At 37.7% G+C, this 18,199-nt stretch overlaps 3 protein-coding genes and 1 pseudogene across 5 annotated transcripts; 2 read left to right on the top strand and 2 right to left on the bottom strand.

Moving 5' to 3' along the window:
• Positions 1-1,005: 1,005 nt before the first annotated feature.
• Positions 1,006-3,441, top strand: LOC103837771 (polyprenol reductase 2). 3 transcript variants are annotated; one of them, XM_009114144.3, is made up of 7 exons: positions 1,006-1,988; positions 2,152-2,420; positions 2,490-2,538; positions 2,632-2,694; positions 2,883-2,981; positions 3,072-3,143; positions 3,233-3,441. In XM_009114144.3, the coding sequence occupies exons 1-7, from the start codon at positions 1,827-1,829 to the stop codon at positions 3,335-3,337; spliced, it is 819 nt and encodes a 272-aa protein (XP_009112392.1). In that variant the 5' UTR covers positions 1,006-1,826; the 3' UTR covers positions 3,338-3,441. The 3 variants fall into 3 exon arrangements, with proteins under 3 accessions (XP_009112392.1, XP_009112391.1, XP_018509660.1); XM_009114143.3 differs by having other exon boundaries at positions 1,448-1,988; positions 2,490-2,694; XM_018654144.2 differs by having other exon boundaries at positions 1,649-1,988; positions 2,129-2,420; positions 2,490-2,694.
• A 42-nt stretch (positions 3,442-3,483) lies between these two features.
• On the bottom strand, positions 3,484-8,050 carry LOC103837770 (sugar transport protein 7). Its single transcript, XM_009114142.3, has 4 exons — positions 5,872-8,050; positions 4,937-5,256; positions 4,189-4,815; positions 3,484-4,107 (listed from the first exon to the last, which is right to left on the bottom strand). Exons 1-4 carry the CDS (start codon positions 5,984-5,986, stop codon positions 3,694-3,696), a joined length of 1,476 nt encoding a protein of 491 aa, XP_009112390.1. The 5' UTR covers positions 5,987-8,050; the 3' UTR covers positions 3,484-3,693.
• Positions 8,051-8,326: 276 nt separating this feature from the next.
• On the top strand, positions 8,327-16,782 carry LOC103837769 (zinc finger CCCH domain-containing protein 19). Its single transcript, XM_009114141.3, has 10 exons — positions 8,327-10,618; positions 10,728-10,807; positions 11,886-12,073; positions 12,492-13,362; positions 13,448-13,575; positions 13,759-13,818; positions 13,923-13,973; positions 14,147-14,217; positions 14,404-14,555; positions 14,650-16,782. The coding sequence occupies exons 1-10, from the start codon at positions 8,445-8,447 to the stop codon at positions 16,491-16,493; spliced, it is 5,619 nt and encodes a 1,872-aa protein (XP_009112389.2). The 5' UTR covers positions 8,327-8,444; the 3' UTR covers positions 16,494-16,782.
• Positions 16,638-18,198, bottom strand: LOC117128421 (annotated as a pseudogene).
• Position 18,199: the final 1 nt, after the last annotated feature.

Here is an 18,199-nt window from a genome sequence, read left to right as displayed (position 1 = left end):
ATATCATTCCTAATATAACATCGACTCCTAAAAACTCGAATTGGTTAACAAACTCTCCTTGATTCATGTGATATTTTTATTTGAATCATCATTTAAAATTTATAGTAAATGTATTTCCTTAATGCTAATATATAATCTTTTAACTGCTGAAATCATAATATAATTTGATATCTTTTAATTTAAAATATAAATATAAATATTTAATTTTCTTAACAAATGTGTTGAAAAACGTTATAACAATACCTTAATTATCAAAAATTGTATATAAATATTTTCTCTAATTTTGTAATTAGTAATAAAATTAATGTTATTATACATTAATATATATATATTATTATATATTAATTTTATTATACAAATAATCAGTTATGTTTTATAAAATAAAAAACATTATATCAAATTTTACTATTTTATAGTTATATCTATCATTTTAAAATAAAAAATTGTATTTAACTAAATATGATAAAATTATTTTAAATTGATAAATTAATATATTTTATTTTGACAAACATTAAAAATTTATGCTAGAAATATTATATGTTGGTAGAACGGGTTAACATTAGTAAATTAGATAATTCATGTATAAAATTAACTTATCTTAAACTTTTATATATATATAGTTATTATCTTAAATGAATAAACATAAAAATACTTATAAAGGAAATCTATCACTTTGAATTACGGATCAGGATCATAATAATTGAATAAAAAATAATTTTAAAATATGTATAATAAAAAATACCAAATATATGTGATGATTTGAAATAATCAATTAACTTACAGCATGAAAACTATCAAATTGTTATATTTAAGATAGTTATATATAAACATTTAAATATATAAGTAACTTTAAAAATATATTCTAATTATGTAATATATATATATAAACATGAAAATTAATACCCGCACGGTTGTGCGGGTCCAAATCTAGTTGTTGTTTATAACAATAGTTTTTTTGTTTCTGTAATGAAACTTCATACTTTAGGTATTTGGGAAAATGTCTCTAATGAAAGTAAACATGATTAGTGGTACAAAAAATAATGTAAAAGCATAATACCTTCAAAGATTTTTTGGTAGGGATGTAGATTCGTGTATTCATTCAGGTTTGTTTCGGTTTATTTTGGAATTTTAAATTTTTGGAGTTAGAGATTTCAAACCCATTTAGATATTTATAAATGTTGGTTCGGGATCCTTTCGGTCCAGATTTAGAGTATACATTTCAATTATGTTAAAATTTTAAATTTAAATATCAATAAAAATCTTCAAAATTTAAAAAATAAAAACACAGCATATAAATTTGAATGTTGTATGATAACATATCTAAAACTAAAAAAACATTGGATGAAAAACGTTAGGAATTTTTAGATGTTTTAAGTATTTTTGCTATTTTAGTTATTTATTTTTTGTTATTTTGGATAATTTTTGATATTTTCAGGAATTTTGGAAATTTTGCATATTTTATCTAAAAATAATAATATATTTAAATATATAATTATGATACAGATATTTTAAGGTATCCGAAATATTTAGGTTCAGAGACGTTTTGGTTTGGTTCTTCCGGTATTAAATTTTTTTGATCCATTCTGGTATTGTGACAAGTTTTGATTCGGGTTTATACTCCTTTTCAGATCTGGTTTTATCAAACGATGTAAACGCTGACGTACTGGTCATAACGGGCCGGCAAACCAATCATCACCATAATTAGTGAGATCACAAAAACCCAATCAACACAGTGATCCATTCCCACACGTGGATTGTGATCGAAAGGACCAAACAAAGTGACTTCACAACTGGTTCTCACTCTCAAGAAGAAGAAGAAGAAGAGAATGGAATTGGGGATAGTTTGGTTGGTTAGAGTTGCTTGGATCGCTGCTATACTTCCTATGTTGATCGCTTCGATACCCAATTCAAAGCTGACATCTTTTCACCAACTCGTTTTGGGTTTCGCCAGGAGAGGCAAGATTCTCCAGCCCTCCTCGTCTTCTCAGGTATTCATCAAAGCTTGTCACTTTATTCAGTTACCTTCCTTGTTAATCCGATTGAAACTCATGTTTCAGTTACAGAACCAAACAATTGCTACTTTAGTTTGGGATCTCAGCTTTTTAGTTTCACATGTGTTCTGTTTCAGTTTCTTGTTTTGAAACAATGCAGAAGTGGACACTTCCTCAGAAACACTTTGCTCACTTCTATGTTCTCGGTGTGGCGTGGACGACTCTTCTGCTCGCTGCCACGTGGATGTACGCTTTCAAAATGACCCCTTTGACGTCTGACGAGTTCCATTTGTCCAAAGTGTGGCGAGCAGTGTTTCTACTTGTCCTGATGGAGACCCAAGTTCTGAGACGCCTTATGGAGTCATTCTATGTCTTCAAGTATAGCCCTTCTGCTCGGATGAGCATCCTTGGCTACCTCGCTGGATTGTTGTAAGTCTCTCAGTAAAAAAAACTATTGTCTTAATAGTTTTGATTGAGTTTTAATTTGAGCTTTTTTAGTTTCTATACAGCTGCGCCTTTATCACTCTGCGTCAATATAGCTCCAGAGGTGGTAACATTCTTTGGAAAAAGCCATACCTTTACCCCAGAGTTTGATTTATTATCTTCTTTAAGCCCTTTGATTAAGCTCGGATGGTGCCAGTTGATTGGTGCAGCCGTTTTTATGTGGGGATGGTTACATCAACGACGCTGTCACGCAATTCTCGTATGTTTTCTTTAACATTTTGGTCTCATTGTTTGTATGTGTTTTTTTTGTTTTTGATAACCGTGGGATTCGGCGACTTAGGTCAACCGACTAATAGCAGGCACTTATTTCTTACAATTTAAGGCATCGAACTGCGGGTGTATGTGTGTTTAGATCATGAGAGATTATTACAAAAAATGTTACTGCAGGGCTCGCTTCGAGAAAGTCCTAGCCAAGTGAAAGAGTACATAATACCACATGGAGATTGGTTTGAGATCGTCTCTAGTCCACATTACTTGGCAGAAATCGTAATAATACCTCTTCCCCCTAGTAGACATCTTCATGTTCTTTTTTTCTTGTCTTCACTAAATGGTATATGATGCTCTGTGTAATATAAGGTTTTATATGCGGGTTTGCTGATTGCGAGTGGAGGAACAGATGTAACCATCTGGCTACTCTTTGGTTTCGTGGTATGGTGCACTTTCCTTATTTGTCAAGATTACTAATGAAATGTTTTGTTTGGATTCAGAGAAATTTTATTTTTGTCCTTTCTTTGTAGGTTGGGAATCTGACATTAGCAGCTGGAGAAACTCACCGGTGGTATCTCCGGAAGTTTGAGAATTATCCGGCTAACCGGAATGCCATTTTCCCTTTTGTTTACTAAATGGTTTAAGAGATAGAACACAACTTTATCAAGGTTTTACGGTAGTTGAATATTCACGCAAATGCTGTTAGATGAACAAATAGAATACAGCATTCTATCAAATACATACGTGCCTGATTAGATTATCAAATACAAACTAAACCGTGTGCGGGAAAAATATACTTTTTAGAACAATGATAAAAAGATATATACATTTTTGAGGCAAAATATGCAAAAGTTATTAGTAATGCAGCAGAAGCTGTAATGAATTTGAAAACATTTGGACATAATCAATTATTAGGTTAGATGGAAATGGTTTTCCTTACAGTAGTTCTAGGCAAACTGCTTTAGTGCTTTGTGCATGGCTGGTCTTATAGCTAGTTTTCAGGCAACATTTTCTTCCAGAACCAATGTTCGGTCCAAATGAGTGACATTTCTTCAATTGGCACTCCTTTGGTCTCAGGCAACATGAAGTAGACAAAGATGGTCATCACAGAAACGCAACAAGCAAATAAAAGAAAGATACCAAACTTGAGTGCACATAGGAGGTAAAGAAATGCCTGAGCCACGATGAAGGTGAAGAGGAGATTGACAGCAACGGTGATACTCTGCCCTGCGGAACGGATGGCCAAGGGAAACACTTCACTCGGTACAGTGTAGCCGAGAGGACCCCATGACCATCCGTATCCGAGAACAAAGAGTGAAAAGAAGATGACCAACATGATGGAGTATCCTTTTGACAGCTCTTGGTTGTCTCCAAGTTTCAATCCCAAGATCGCCGAGACTATGATCTGCCTCCAAACATGAGTTGCATTGGTGAATCGGTGATGATTGTAGGGTCAGTAAATAAAAAAGGTTGATGATCTTCTTACCTGGCAGGTGATCATTTGTAATCCGCCGCTTAAGAGCAGAGGTCGTCGTCCTAGCTTGTCCACTAACCCGATAGAAACAAAAGTTGAAAGAACAAGGACAAATCCTAATAGAACTCCCGAGTAGAGCAAAGAGTTTTCACCAAATCCCATCGTGAGGAACATAACAGGTGCGTAAAAGAGAATGCAGTTCACGCCGGTAAGAATCTGAAACATAGGCATGAGAACCGCCATGACAAGCTGAGGCCTGTGGCGTTTCTCCAGAATCTCTCTGAAAGGATGCTTGATGGAGTTTGCCAAGAGGCTGGCGTCTATCAGATCTTGAAACTCGGCGTCGACGTTACTAGTTCCCCTTAGCTTCTCGAGGACATGTCGGCCTTTTTCAGTCAACCCTCTTTGGATCAAGCTGTTGGGAGTCTCGGGAAGGAAGTAGCCTCCGAGAGACATGAGCAGAGCTGGAAAAGCGGCTGTACCAAGAGCCAGCCTCCATCCCCAGGGACTAAGCTTCTGCGTCACGTAACTGATCATGTTGGCTGAAAAGATCCCAAGAGTTGTTGCCAACTGAAACAAAACGCTGAGAGCACCTCTTATATGGGCTGGTGACACCTCTGATAAGTATACAGGAACTGCCTGTAATAAAAAAAAGAGAGAGAGAGAGATTTTGTCTAGTCAGGTAATTAAGATTCTGTGTTTTTTTTTCGTTACACATTTATTTTATTTTATTTTTACACATTTAATTCTCTCACATAACCTGGGATTCAAATCCAACGCCAAAGCCAAGCATAATCCGTCCGAGGAGAAGCATGGAGAGGTTCACTGATCCAGCATTCACAGCAGCTCCAACTAGGAAGAAGATCCCAGCGCATATGATGCTTACACGACGTCCATATTTTTTAGTGATTGGTGCGGCCACAAGTGTGGCAACCAAACCAGCAATGTAGAGTGATGAGTTGAAGGCGGCAAGTCCTTGATCGTTGAACTTGCAATAGTTATTTTCGTGAGCGTTTCTCCTTTTGGCATACACGTTGGAGAAAAACTCTCTGAGGAAGTCATCCGTCGATGTGACACCACCTGTAAAGTACAGCCAATTGAGTGACTCAAGATCCAAACCCAAAAACTCCGAGATAGCCGAATGGATCTTTTAGTGATTGGTAGGTTGGTATAAAATGAAAATCAGGTGGGACTCAAAATTTGAAACATGGAAAGAAAAAAACCCAAACCCAAATTGAACACCAACCAGAAAAATCAGAATTTTGATGAATGGTATAATATATATATATACGAACTCAAAGTATTATTAACAAAATTGGAATGGATACAATGAAAAACCCAAAAACCAAATATTCTCAAAAAGACCTGAAAAATTCTATCAAAGATTCAAATTAGTATCCGAAATGAGTATTTGAAATCTAAATAAGTATCTTAAATATTTAATTTCATGTTTATTTTGATATGATATCTGAAAATACCAGGATCCAAATTATTATTATTATTATTAAGCGAACTCAAAATAAATCAGATCCATAATAGATCTAATATAGCTGCATATATATATATATATGAAGCCTGAATGTGGCCTAAGAAGTTAGTTCGTAAAAAGCAAAATAAAAACACTGATTTGTTCTTTAACGCCCATGCCTACTTTGAGTCGTTTAAGACACTTGAGCACTAATTTTTTACTAGTACCTGCGACTCCGACGTCATATCCAAACATGCATCCACCAATGGCCGCAACAAGGCAAGTTATGGTGACGAACCCGGTGGTCTTCCCTTGGTATTGCTCTGCTCTCTCATTTGCCATTTTTTTGTGAGCTCCTTCGTCTACGTACTACTTATTATTTGGCTTACATCAAATGATAATCTCTTCAAATTCTCAAGCCTGCGAGAACAACGAAACAAAGAAAAAGTTACACTAACATCTTCGTTTTATGTTACCCGGCCGTGTTATGTGGCTCGTTTCATTTTGTTTTTATCAAGTTGGTTTCCTCTTGCGTATTGGGCGTTTGATCAACTTGTGTGTTGGTAGAATGTTAGCTTGGATTAGAAACAAGTGTTTTTCCTTTTTCTGATCTTGTCATCATGCTATTTGCATGTATTCCTATTTCAATGAATTTTTGTTTTGTTTTTTTGAAATTATGAGAGGAAACTCCACGGAATAAATGTGCTTTGTAGGGAAGTTCTTTACAGCTCCTTATCTATTTTACATTATTTTGAGAGCGAATAAACTACTTTAAAAAAACACAATATGTTTACATATAGAATGATTTATAAGTACTCTCTCCGTTTTTTTATATAAGTCGTTTTACAGCTATGCACGTAGATTAAGAAAACCATTAATTTTTTATATTTTCTAAACAAAAACATCATTAATTATTTACCTAACCACAATTCAACCAATAGAAAAATAGAAGATATATTACCATTGGTCATACAACATTAATTATTAATAAATTTTACATAGAAAACCGAAAACGACATATAATTTGAAACAAAAAAAATTCTCTAAAACGACTTATATTAAAAAACGGAGGGAGTACATGATTTCCTACAAAATTGTATTGTGTAGCTTTAAATATGAGTAATGATGCAACGACAATATCGTTGGAGGTGTAAATTTGAGTCCACAATTTTAAGTCAATAAAATTTGAATGAGGTGCAGAAGCAAAAGAAATAAAGAGAAAGTATAGATTAATAAATGCAGAACTCTTCATATTATATGAATCAACTTTATAGAAAAATCAACTTTTTAGAATAAATCTTCACTAGCCGATGTAAATTTCAGGAGAATGTAAATTTATTTTTAGTGAGAATTGAGATGGATCGGATCAGTTTAAGATTATAAAAATATATTTGAGGTCTTCTTTGAAGATGTCTGAAGATTTTCCACTTTTTATTCCACTAGTAAATCTTAGATTTTATCAATCCAACGAGTTTGAAGTGTTTTAGTTATTTCAGGTGATGCTTTAGCAAAAGAGGAATAGGGATACATGTGCTAGGTCGATTTGGGATCACTTAGGAAGAGCTTTCAGTGATAATCGGAGAAGGCGATCAGAGTACTTGTGTTTTTCATTGTCGGATACTTATTAGGGCACCATTAACGGTTAAGTACCAAAAAGCAGTAGTGAAATTGCATCTCATATACACAACTTTTTCGTAATTAACTCAATACCTTAAATCCCACACCATAGTATCTTTGTTACACACAACTTGTCATATCATGTATATTTACTTAATTTCCAACTTCTTTGTGGTTTTTTTTAGCTAATTGTTGAGTATCTCTGACACCTAATAATAATAATATTCTAAAATAAATTTATTATGTAACGAAATTAAATTTTGTTTTTCTGCATAAACCAGTTAAAAGGTAACATTTACAAAAACAACATTTCAAAGGTTCTCAAGATGTTTAGAACCAGTTCTGACACTTTTGACTTTTTTTTGTAACTATAAATTAGATATTAATTTAGAAACTTCTATTGGAACTGCTCTAATATCTACAAAGCGGTTTATCTTTTCCCTCTTTACTGACATAGTGATATGTAATCCAAACTTTTTCTATTTGCTTATCCGTGTTTTATCAAATTATTAAAGAAATATTTTATAGAATAAGTTTTTTAGTTTATTTTCATAAAATAGCATTTAAAGAAAAAAAATGACCAATATTTTTTTATTAAATGGTAAATATACATTTATATCTATGGGTAACTAATTTAGACATAGAGCTTAGAGTTAAAATATGGAGTTTTGAAGATAGAATTTCAAATTAAAAAAAATAAAAAAGTAAATATTAAAAAAATAAAAATAAAAAGAGGTATGTTGATATTTTTTAAGGCTATTTTATTTTAATGACCAAAATGGACTAATTAAGAGAGAATTGCCCAATATTAAATTACGTCCATTATTATGTTCTAGCCCCATAGCCCATTGGGCTTTAATATTTAATCAATCTCGCGGAAGAGCAAACTAAGGTAAAGTTGAAGAAAAGAGATCGAACCTGAGACGTTGAAGACTCCCACCACATCGTCTAAAGTTATTAACCAACCGACCTCCATAAAGTGTTCGCACGACCTAGAAATTAATATATATAACATGTATCTAATGTGGTTCTACACCTGACAATGTTCTTGTAAAAAAAAAACATCCCCAAAATCATCGCTCTAGAAAACCCTAAAAAAGCTTTCAGATCTTTTCCTCTTCTCAATTTGTGAATTTATGGACCACTGTTGTAGCCGGCGAAGCTGATCCCTATTTATCGCTTTATGGATTCCGACTCGGCGAAAGCTTCCGTTGAGTCGATGCGTGATGACCCTAAATGTATTCACGTTTCGAACGACCCTAATCTCGCAGGAACGTGCGGCGAATCTTCCGTTGCCGCCGAGGAAGGCGGCGGGTGCGATGGAGCTACGGGTGCGAAAGGAATTGATGCGGTTGACACCGCCGCTGCGGTTTTGAATCCCGTCGCTGAGATGAGTGGTGTGGTTGATGCCGTTGTTTCCGCAGACCTGTCTCCGGTGGCCGCGGAGGGAGGCGGAGAAGAGGATGCGAGTTTCATTGCTCAGGAGTGCGGTTCCTTGGATTTGGTTGGTGGTGGCGCTGCGGTGGAGGTGGTTTCTCCGGTGGTTGGTGAAGGAGGAGAAGAGGACCGCGCGGCTGAGCAGAGTGACTCAGCAGCTAATTTGTTAGGGTTAGGTTGTGAAAAGGTTTCGATTTCAGGAGACAATCTCGAGGAAAGCAAAGAAGAAGAGCCTTCAGCTTCTGAGGTAAACGGAGATGATTCTCTGAGAGAGGGAAGCCAAGAGGTAGTTTGTGGAGGTATGGCCGATGAGAAGAGTAGTCAGGCGATAGAGAGTAAGCTTGATGTCATGGAGGAGGACACTGCAGCTCAAGCTGCCTCCTTGGAAGATATAGTTAGTGTTGACATAGATATTCCCGATGTTAAAGATGTAGCTAGCGTGGCTGGTTTTACTGAAATTTCATCTCAAGATAAAGGTTTAGGCGATTCAGTTCCTTTAGAGCAAGAGCCATTAAAAGAGTTGCAAATTGTTGAAGAAGCTAAAGATCTGACAGATGGAGATGCAAAAGAAGACATGGATGTCGCAGAAGGTGCTATGGGTAATCTGATGACCGAGGAGGAAGAAAAGCCTGATGATATTACTGTGTTGGAGATCAAAACTAAGCCCCAAGATGTGGATGATGTGGCTAATGAGGGTTCAGAAAAAAATGAGACTCGAGTGGGTGAATCGTCTGTAGATAAGGAAACTGTTATGGATGATGTCAAAGAAGATGTTGAGAAGGACCCAGAAGCTGGTAAATCAGTGGACATGCATGTACCAGAGTCTGCAGAAGAAGTGGAAACATATGTTAAATATGGTGATGGGATAGAGGAAGAAGGTGAAGGAATGGCTTGTGTAGGTGAAGCAGAACAGACAGTTGATTTGGAGGAAACCCAAAAACTATCTGAGGAACTGGCTAAAGTAGACGAAACAAAGATTGCTGAAGCATCTGAAGAAATAGGGACAGTGATCAGACATGGGGATGACATGACTGATATGACGGAAGATGTGAAAATCCATGGAAACTCCTCGGTAGCTGATATTGAGGGCGGGAGGGAAGATCTTGAAGAGATGGGAGTAACAGAAGCACTGGAGGAGACTGTTATGGATAAAGTGGAGGGAACAAAAATTGCTGAAGTCTCAGAAGAAACAGAAACAAGGATCGAAGATGAGGATCAGGAAAAGGATGATGACATGACTGATGTGAAAACGCATGCAGACTCCTTGGTGGCTGATATTGAGGAGGGGAAGGAAATTCAGGAAGAGATGGGATTAGCAGATATGACAGAGACACAGGAGGAGACTGTTGAGGGTAAAGCAGTCAGAACAAAAGTTGCTGAAGCATCAGAAGAAACAGAGACAAGGTCCGTAGATGTGGATCAGGAGAAAGATGAAAACATGATGGATGTGAAAACTCTTGGAGACTCATCGGTAGCTGATACTGAGGAGGAGAAGAAAAGACAGGAGGAGATGGGAATGGCAGAAATGACAGAGACACAAGAGGAGACTGTTGAGGGTAAAGTAGACGGAACAAAAGCTTCTGAACTGTCAGAAGAAACAGAGGCAAGGACCGAAGATGAGGATGAGGAGAAAGATGAAAACATGACTGATGCGGAAACGCATGTAGACTCCTCATTAGCTGATATAGAGGAGGGGAAGGAAAGTCAGGAAGAGATAGAAATGACAGAACTATCAGCGACACAGGATGAGAGTGTAACGGCTGAGACGGGGGATGAAGATGCAGAGGACGTCGAGGAAGAAAATAAGGGTGTTGGAGGAAAGAGGAAGCGGGTGAGAAATACAAAGACAGGAAAGAAAAAAGAGGAAGATGTTTGTTTCATATGCTTTGATGGGGGTGACCTTGTCCTTTGTGACCGCAGGTAAACTTACATTTGTAGTTCATGTGCTCTTTTCTCCTTCTTTCTTCTGGTCCCTTTAACAGATGATAACTTTTGTTGTATTTAAATGTACGATTATGTTGGCTTGCAGGGGATGCCCAAAAGCTTACCACCCTTCCTGTGTAAATCAAGACGAGGATTTTTTCCGGTCAAAGGGTAAATGGAACTGTGGTAAGTTTTTCTCTGTTATTTAATCAGTGAATATAGTTCAGGAAAACATGACACATAATCTGCTAAAATTTCTCTGAGTGGTGTATGTATATTGTTTACCTTAGTTATTTACAGTGTCTTTAACATTGTTAATTTTTTAGAAATCATAATGGTATATGTTTTTTATCTGTCATTCTGATTATGATTTTTATTGCAATGTCTTGGTAATTCAAGCTTTTTCTTTCTTCTTTCGTTTGAGTTCCTGGCTAATAGTATGCATTTATCCTAAATCCCTTTTTCCTTTACTCATCTCAGATTATAAGGTTGAAATTTTAGTTGAAAGTTATTATCTATTGCTTTTGCTTTGCACATCGTATTTCATTCCATGTCCTTCCTTATTGAATCTTTCTTTAGTCTCAAGCCTTTTGTACCACTGTCAAATGCTACACAGGCAAGGGCAATTTGTTTGTGAAATGGATGTCTGATTGCTATCAAGGCTGTGTAGTCTTTGAAATTCCCAAGAACTTGACAACGGTGGCTTTTAGTTGATTCGCTGTTGTCAACGGTAGCAGCAGTGGGATCTCTTGTGTCGTTTATTACGTAATTTTTTTTGAAAAATACGAGCATTGATGCTTTTATATACTTTGGTAGTGGTGACATCGTCACTATAATTCTATCCATTTAAACTTGTTAGGAGAACCTTTTGATATAAAGAGAAAGATATTGATTTTTCATTTCTGTTAGGCATCGACTAATGGTTCTCTCTAAGCTATTTTCCCTTTGTACCGATTTGTTGATGATTCGTGTCTTTAGCAATGGGTTCACAATCACTTTTGGTACATATGGTAATAAATAACAGACGCTAATGTGATGTAAGAGCCCAAAGAACACTGTACCGTATCTTAGTATGTTACTGTCCCTCATATGTTAGAATACATCATATACACTTTAGATAGTATAATGTTTGAGTGGTCATTTGTCATACTTTCGTTTGTTACCTATCTCTGTATATGTATGTATTTGGTAAGCTTAATCTTTGAAGGTTTATTTCTATGTCTCTATACTAGAACCTAAGACAATGTTACATTTTCATGAATAGGATGGCACCAGTGTAGCAAATGTGAGAAAACTGCGACATACTTGTGCTACACATGTGTGTTTTCATTATGCAAGGGCTGCGCCAAGGATGCTGTCTTTTTTTGCATAAGAGGTAATAAGGGTTTCTGTGAAACATGCATGGAGACAATCAAGTTGATAGAAAGAGAGGAGCAGGAAAAGAAGGAGCCGGTATGCTTGAATACACTTTTAGTTTTCTTTCTTGTTGATTTTTTTTCTTGTGATTATCTGTTGATAAAACTGATCATCATGTTTAAGTACCGCATGAACTTGCTTTTACCGTTTCTCTCATCAAACATTTTGTGGACCAAGCATAGAAAACTTGATGATACTTACTGATTCTGTTTTCTCCTGGAGAATTATTCTATTGCATTATGCACGTGTTTATGAGCTTTCAACTTGGTTGATGCATTATAAACATACGTCTCTGTCTTTTTACTTTGAAATATGACTAATGCACTATGAATTTGGTCATCGTTGTTCCACACCGAATAGTTGATTTTCGTTTATACCTTAGTTTCCACTGTCGATTTGAATATCAGTCTTCTGTTTCTGATACCTCTCACTGAATCCGTTTTGTCTTTTATAGGCGCAGTTGGATTTTGACGACAAGACCAGCTGGGAATCTCTCTTCAAGGATTACTGGATTGATTTGAAAACGCAGCTATCTATAAGTCCAGAGGAACTTGATCAGGCTAAGAGCCCACAGAAAGGAAATAAGTCTAATGCTGGTAAACAGGGAACAGCCAGGGAGATTGACTATGGAACTGATGAAGGATCAGATTCGGATAGTTCTCCCAAAAAGAGGAAGACCAGAAGTCGATCGAAGTCTGGTTCTGCGGAGAAAAACCAATCTCCAGCTAATAAAAGCTCGTCAGGTGAAACGTGGGCTTCCAAGGAACTTTTGGATGTTGTCGCTCACATGAGACGTGGTGACAGATCTTTCTTACCTTCCACAGAAGTACACGCGCTCCTGCTGGATTATATAAAAAAATATAATCTTCGTGATCCCCGTCGTAAAAGCCAAGTTGTTTGTGACTCCAGGCTTAAGAATTTGTTCGGGAAATCTCATGTTGGGCACTTTGAGATGTTAAATATCCTTGATACCCATTTCCTTGATAAAGAGCAGCAGCAGGCAGATAATATTCAAGGTAGCATTGTTGATACAGACCCTGACTATGTGGATCTTGATGAAAACGTGGACCATCCAGTGAAAAGTGCGAAGGATAAGAAACGTAAAACACGTAAAAAGGGTGCAAGGAAAGGGCGTCAATCCAATCTTGATGATTTTGCCGCTGTTGATATGCACAACATCAATTTGATATACTTGAGGCGGAGCTTGGTGGAAGATCTACTTGAAGATTCTACAGCGTTCGAAGAAAAAGTAGCTAGTGCATTTGTTAGGTTAAGGATATCTGGAAATCAAAAGCAAGATTTATATCGACTGGTTCAAGTTGTTGGTATGTTTAGTTTCCATTTTACTGATTATTTTAATATATGGTTAATTCAAAGGTTGACTCTAATCTCTTTTGGTTTGAAACACAGGCACAAGCAAAGCTCCTGAACCCTATAAAGTTGGCAAAAAAACAACAGACTATGTACTTGAGATATTAAACTTGGACAAAACAGAAGTGATATCCATCGACATTATATCAAATCAAGATTTCACTGAGGTGACACACTCTTCTGCTGATTCGAACTTTAGTTCTTACGTAGAATTCTCTTTGCATTTTCATATGTTGACAAGCCGAGGAGGCAGTGTTACTCTTTTCTTAGCGAACTTCTCCTGATTAGCGAGCAGTAATTGTGCAAGAATGCCATATGTTTAACCAATAGCTTCCGTGCAATAATTTCAGGATGAATGCAATCGTCTAAGGCAGAGCATAAAATGTGGATTAATCAACAGGCTGACAGTGGTATGCTTCATATTATTTTAAGTCTGCATATGGTTGCGTCTTAAATTCTGTCAACCATCATGCTTTTACTTTTTTGGGTATTCTAATGTCAATTGTTTTTTTAGGGTGATATACAAGAAAAGGCCATAGCGCTGCAGGAAGTGAGGGTAAAAAACGTAAGTTGTTAATCATTGTCCTTTTACTCATTATTATACGTTTGGTAAGTGAGCTCTCTAGATTGGGAAACGGAGATTAACTGTAGTACTGTACTAATCTGCCCAGGCAATGTGCATGACTAGTGTTCTATCGTCTCTCTTATGTTTTGAAATTTGTTACTTTTATGATGCAGTTGTTGGACGCAGAGATCCTACGTTTCAGTCATTTGCGTGATCGTGCTAGCGACATGGGCCACAGAAAAGAATATCCTTATCTGTTGAATTTTTTCTAGTTCTTGTCAAAATGATTATTGCTGATGCTCTGGGAATGCTTCTGTGTGTATGTTTTTGTACTTCAGGGAAAGAGCATATGATCTGTCATTTGTCGTCAAAAGCATATAATTTCATTATTTTCTGTTCACTTACTAAGTAATCCTTAACCCATTGTTACGCTGCGAGAATGTGTTGAGAAAGTGCAACTGCTGAAGTCTCCAGAGGAACGGCAGCGTAGGCTAGAAGAAATTCCAGAAATACATGCTGATCCCAAGATGGACCCAGATTATGAGTCCGAAGACGAAGATGAAAAAGAAGAAAAAGAAAAAGGTTTCGTATAAAAGTCAAGTTTGTTTCTTGCATCTGTTGTCTGGCGTTATCTATTCTAACGTTTTTTGATCTTTGGCTGTTGTAATTCATCTAGAGAAAAGTCTGAGGAGACGAAGTAGTAGCTTCAACAGAAGAGGAAGAGACCCGATATCTCCACGAAAGGGAGGATTTAGTTCCAATGAATCATGGACTGGCACAAGTAACTACTCAAGCACAAGTGCAAATCGTGAGTTAAGCAGAAGTTACTCTGGTAGAGGCTCTAATGGAAGAGGGGATTATCTTGGTAGTTCTGACGACAAGGTTAGTGATAGTCTGTGGAATTCAGGTAGAGAAAGAGAAAAAGACATGCAACAATATTTAGGCACTGAGAAGCCGAGAACTGTTTCTCTCCCCGAACCTCCTCCCAGAAGTTCCCGTGCTGTTGCGCCACCAGAATTGTCTCCTAGAATTGCCCCCGTAATCTCAACGCCACCTCCTCCTGTTGTTCCGCAGCCTGCTCCCAAGTCAAATGAGTCAGAGAAAATGTGGCATTACAAGGACCCATCTGGTAAAGTTCAAGGGCCTTTTTCAATGGCGCAGCTCCGTAAGTGGAACAACACTGGGTACTTCCCTGCTAAGTTGGAAATCTGGAAAGCCAACGAGTCATCGTTGGACTCTGTTCTCCTGACTGATGCATTGGCTGGGCTGTTTCAGAAGCAAGGCCAGTCGGTGGATAATAGCTACACGAAAGCTTATTCTGGTCAATCAAGCCAATCTGAACCCAATATAGGTTCTTCTGCTAGGACCGCTCCATCAGTCCTTGACATTCCCAAGAATTCTCAGGATACTTGGAGTTCAGGTGGAAGCCTTCCATCGCCTACTCCGACTCAAATGACAACCCCAACGGCAAAAAGGAGAAGTTTTGAGAGCAGATGGTCTCCAACCAAGCCTTCTGCGCAGTCAGCTGTTCAGTCGATGAGTTTTCCTTCAGCACAATCTGTCCCGAGTCAAGCTTCAAGGACAGATATCCCTGTGGTTGTAAACACTGCTAGTGCATTGCAGCCTGGAACCCACCCAATTCCAACACCAGATCGGGCTAACGTTTCTGTTAATCACTATGGTTCTTCTGGTCCTCTTCCATCTCCAACACCGGTAGGCGGAATGCAAAGCTGGGGTAACATGCAGACGGATAAATTTGATTTACATGGTCGTGGTAGAGGTGATGCTCCATTTTCTTCTCAGAATAGTTCTGCGTCTTATGGCACCACAACTCCAAGTGCTCTCACCTCGCAAAGTCAACCAGGGTTTCCAGCATCTGATCCATGGAGAGCTCCCGTTCCAAGCCAATCAAATACTCAGACTCAGGCACCAGCATGGGCTATGAACACCAGTCAAAACTCAGGACAACCTCAGGCTCCAACAAACCAAAACAGCAGCTGGGGTCAAGCGACTGTTGTAAATCCAAACATGGGATGGGCTGGTCCTCCTCAAGCTGGAATGAGCGTAAACTGGGCTGCATCTTCGGTTCCACCAACTGGTCAGGGAATGCCTAATCCTGGATGGGGCGGGCCCGCCCAAGTACAACAACCACAAGCTTATCCAAACTCCGGGTGGGGTGTAACAGGTCAAGCTCAATCCCAAGCCCAAGTTCAAGCTCCAGGGAGTAGTACAAGCTCTGGATGGATGCAGACAGGTCAAGGGATGCAGTCTGGGAACAGTAATCAAAACTGGGGAACTCAAAACCAGACAGCAATGCCAAGCGGTGGCTCAGGAGGGAACCAAACTGGTTACTGGGGAAACCAACAGAACCAGAATGGAGATTCTGGGTATGGTTGGAATAGGCAGTCAAGTGGAAGTGGTGGGCATAATAACAACTTCAAAGGGCAAAGAGTATGCAAGTTTCATCGAGAAAATGGAAATTGCAGGAAAGGAGCAGCCTGCACTTACCTCCACAACTAAACCAGCTTTTCTCAATCTCCTTCTGTTTTTGGGTGATGTTTGCTGCATCCTAAAAAGCAGTTTTAGGCGTTTTAGACACACTATGCACAAGAGTCTTTTGTTGAGAGCCTTTCACTCAGAATTAGCTTGACATGTTTCTTTGTTTTTGGGGTTTAAGGGCTTAGTACTGAAATGTCGTGGTGGTGAATATGGTGGTAGAGAATATCCCTCTTGCATATAGTATTTGCTAGACCAACTATATGTTTTCTATCAGTAAACCTCTCTTTAGGAAAGTCTTAATTCACCCCCATACATCATGTTTCGTTTTAAAATTCTACTAAGCTTTGTTCAAACAAAAAAGTTTTCTTTGATTTTTTAGATAATAATAAAGTTTGACAACATCTTATTCTGTTTCATAACAAACGCATTATATGATATAACCAAAGAAGAGCAAACATACCCCCTTTTTATCAACAACTAGTGCTCCACACTTTTGTTTAGAACAAACCGGCTGTAAACAAACAAGTTTTGTCCAAAGATGTACGTATAGAACAAAAGAAGAAAGATGAGAAGAACTTTTTGAGAAGTAGACGAATTGATCATGTGTGACGAAAACGTCTAACGAAGACTTGCAAATAAAGGTGGTGACAGAAGATAAAACTTCTGTCATTCTATTACATTAGCATCCTTTTAGTTAGCAACTCTGATGACAAAATTACACAATTAAACTTTTTAATCCGATCAATTATCGATCAGTGGCTTTCCTTGTAGGCTAGCCTTCACGGTCTCAATACGAGCCACATGAGAAAACGGCCCACGAGCTGCTTTTGTAACAGGTATTCTGACGGTCTCAGGTACTTCAAAAACATTCCAAAACTTCAGTCTCGTCTCCTGCTGCTGAGACTACAGTACAACCATCCGGACTCTGTGTCATAGATAGAACTCTTGATGTATGACCAGAATGCTCAGCCATTTTCACCATCGATGGGTACTTCCACAGTGTGAGCTGAGACCCATGTAAGCTAAGCAGCTCTCTTTCCTTGCTGCTCCATAACAGAGAAGAAACTTGGGAGGAAAGGAACCAGTGTCAACCGAATTCAAGCAAGCCCCTGTCTGAGTGTTCCAGAACTTTATCTTCCTATCTTCTTCACCACAGCCAGACGCAAGCAAATTGCTTTGGAAAGAACACCAAGCGAGAGCTCTAACAGAAGATGTATGCTGCGTAGAGCTAGAAAGATCCCATACATATGTGTACTAGACTGTCGTTGCCACTACTAGCTAGCCGCTGACCAGATCCTGACCACTTGAGCCCACACACCTCTTGACAGTGAGTCAATGACCCTTGTAAGTAGCCATAACGCATGACCTGACCCGCACATCACTATTGTACCTCAGTCCTCAGCTTTCGTTATACAACAAAAGAAGAGTAGGTTTCAAATTAATATATAAAGATTTTAAATTATCAGTTCAAAAAAAAAAAAGATTTTAAATTATCAGTTCAAAAAAAAAAAAGATTTACATTCAACAAGTAAAGTTTTTGTTTAATATTATTAAGAAATTTTTTTGTTTTTTTTAACACAATATTATTAAAACGATTAAAGTAGGGAAAAACGAAAAGAAAAAAAAACTTTGCGGGCAAGTAAGTAAACGATAGCGTTTCGGTAACCGTATTATGGGTTAGAATACTGGTCCTGGTCAAAGGGTAAGTATGTAAATTGACATCCATC

Source organism: Brassica rapa, chromosome A09 (genome assembly GCF_000309985.2).
Source record: "Brassica rapa cultivar Chiifu-401-42 chromosome A09, CAAS_Brap_v3.01, whole genome shotgun sequence".
Taxonomy (NCBI): Eukaryota; Viridiplantae; Streptophyta; class Magnoliopsida; order Brassicales; family Brassicaceae; genus Brassica; species Brassica rapa.
This window is presented reverse-complemented; position numbering and strand designations above follow the sequence as displayed.

Coding starts and splice junctions, on each gene's coding strand:
- LOC103837771 (XM_009114143.3), top strand. CDS start 1,827: ATGGAATTGGGGATAGTTTGGTTGGTTAGAGTTGCTTGGATCGCTGCT. Junction 1,989..2,151: donor AGCCCTCCTCGTCTTCTCAG/GTATTCATCAAA, acceptor GAAACAATGCAG/AAGTGGACACTTCCTCAGAA. Junction 2,982..3,071: donor CACATTACTTGGCAGAAATC/GTAATAATACCT, acceptor GTGTAATATAAG/GTTTTATATGCGGGTTTGCT.
- LOC103837770 (XM_009114142.3), bottom strand. CDS start 5,986: ATGGCAAATGAGAGAGCAGAGCAATACCAAGGGAAGACCACCGGGTTC. Junction 5,257..5,871: donor ATATGACGTCGGAGTCGCAG/GTACTAGTAAAA, acceptor TGTACTTTACAG/GTGGTGTCACATCGACGGAT. Junction 4,816..4,936: donor GCGTTGGATTTGAATCCCAG/GTTATGTGAGAG, acceptor TTTTTATTACAG/GCAGTTCCTGTATACTTATC.
- LOC103837769 (XM_009114141.3), top strand. CDS start 8,445: ATGGATTCCGACTCGGCGAAAGCTTCCGTTGAGTCGATGCGTGATGAC. Junction 13,576..13,758: donor CAAATCAAGATTTCACTGAG/GTGACACACTCT, acceptor CAATAATTTCAG/GATGAATGCAATCGTCTAAG. Junction 14,556..14,649: donor AAAAGAAGAAAAAGAAAAAG/GTTTCGTATAAA, acceptor TAATTCATCTAG/AGAAAAGTCTGAGGAGACGA.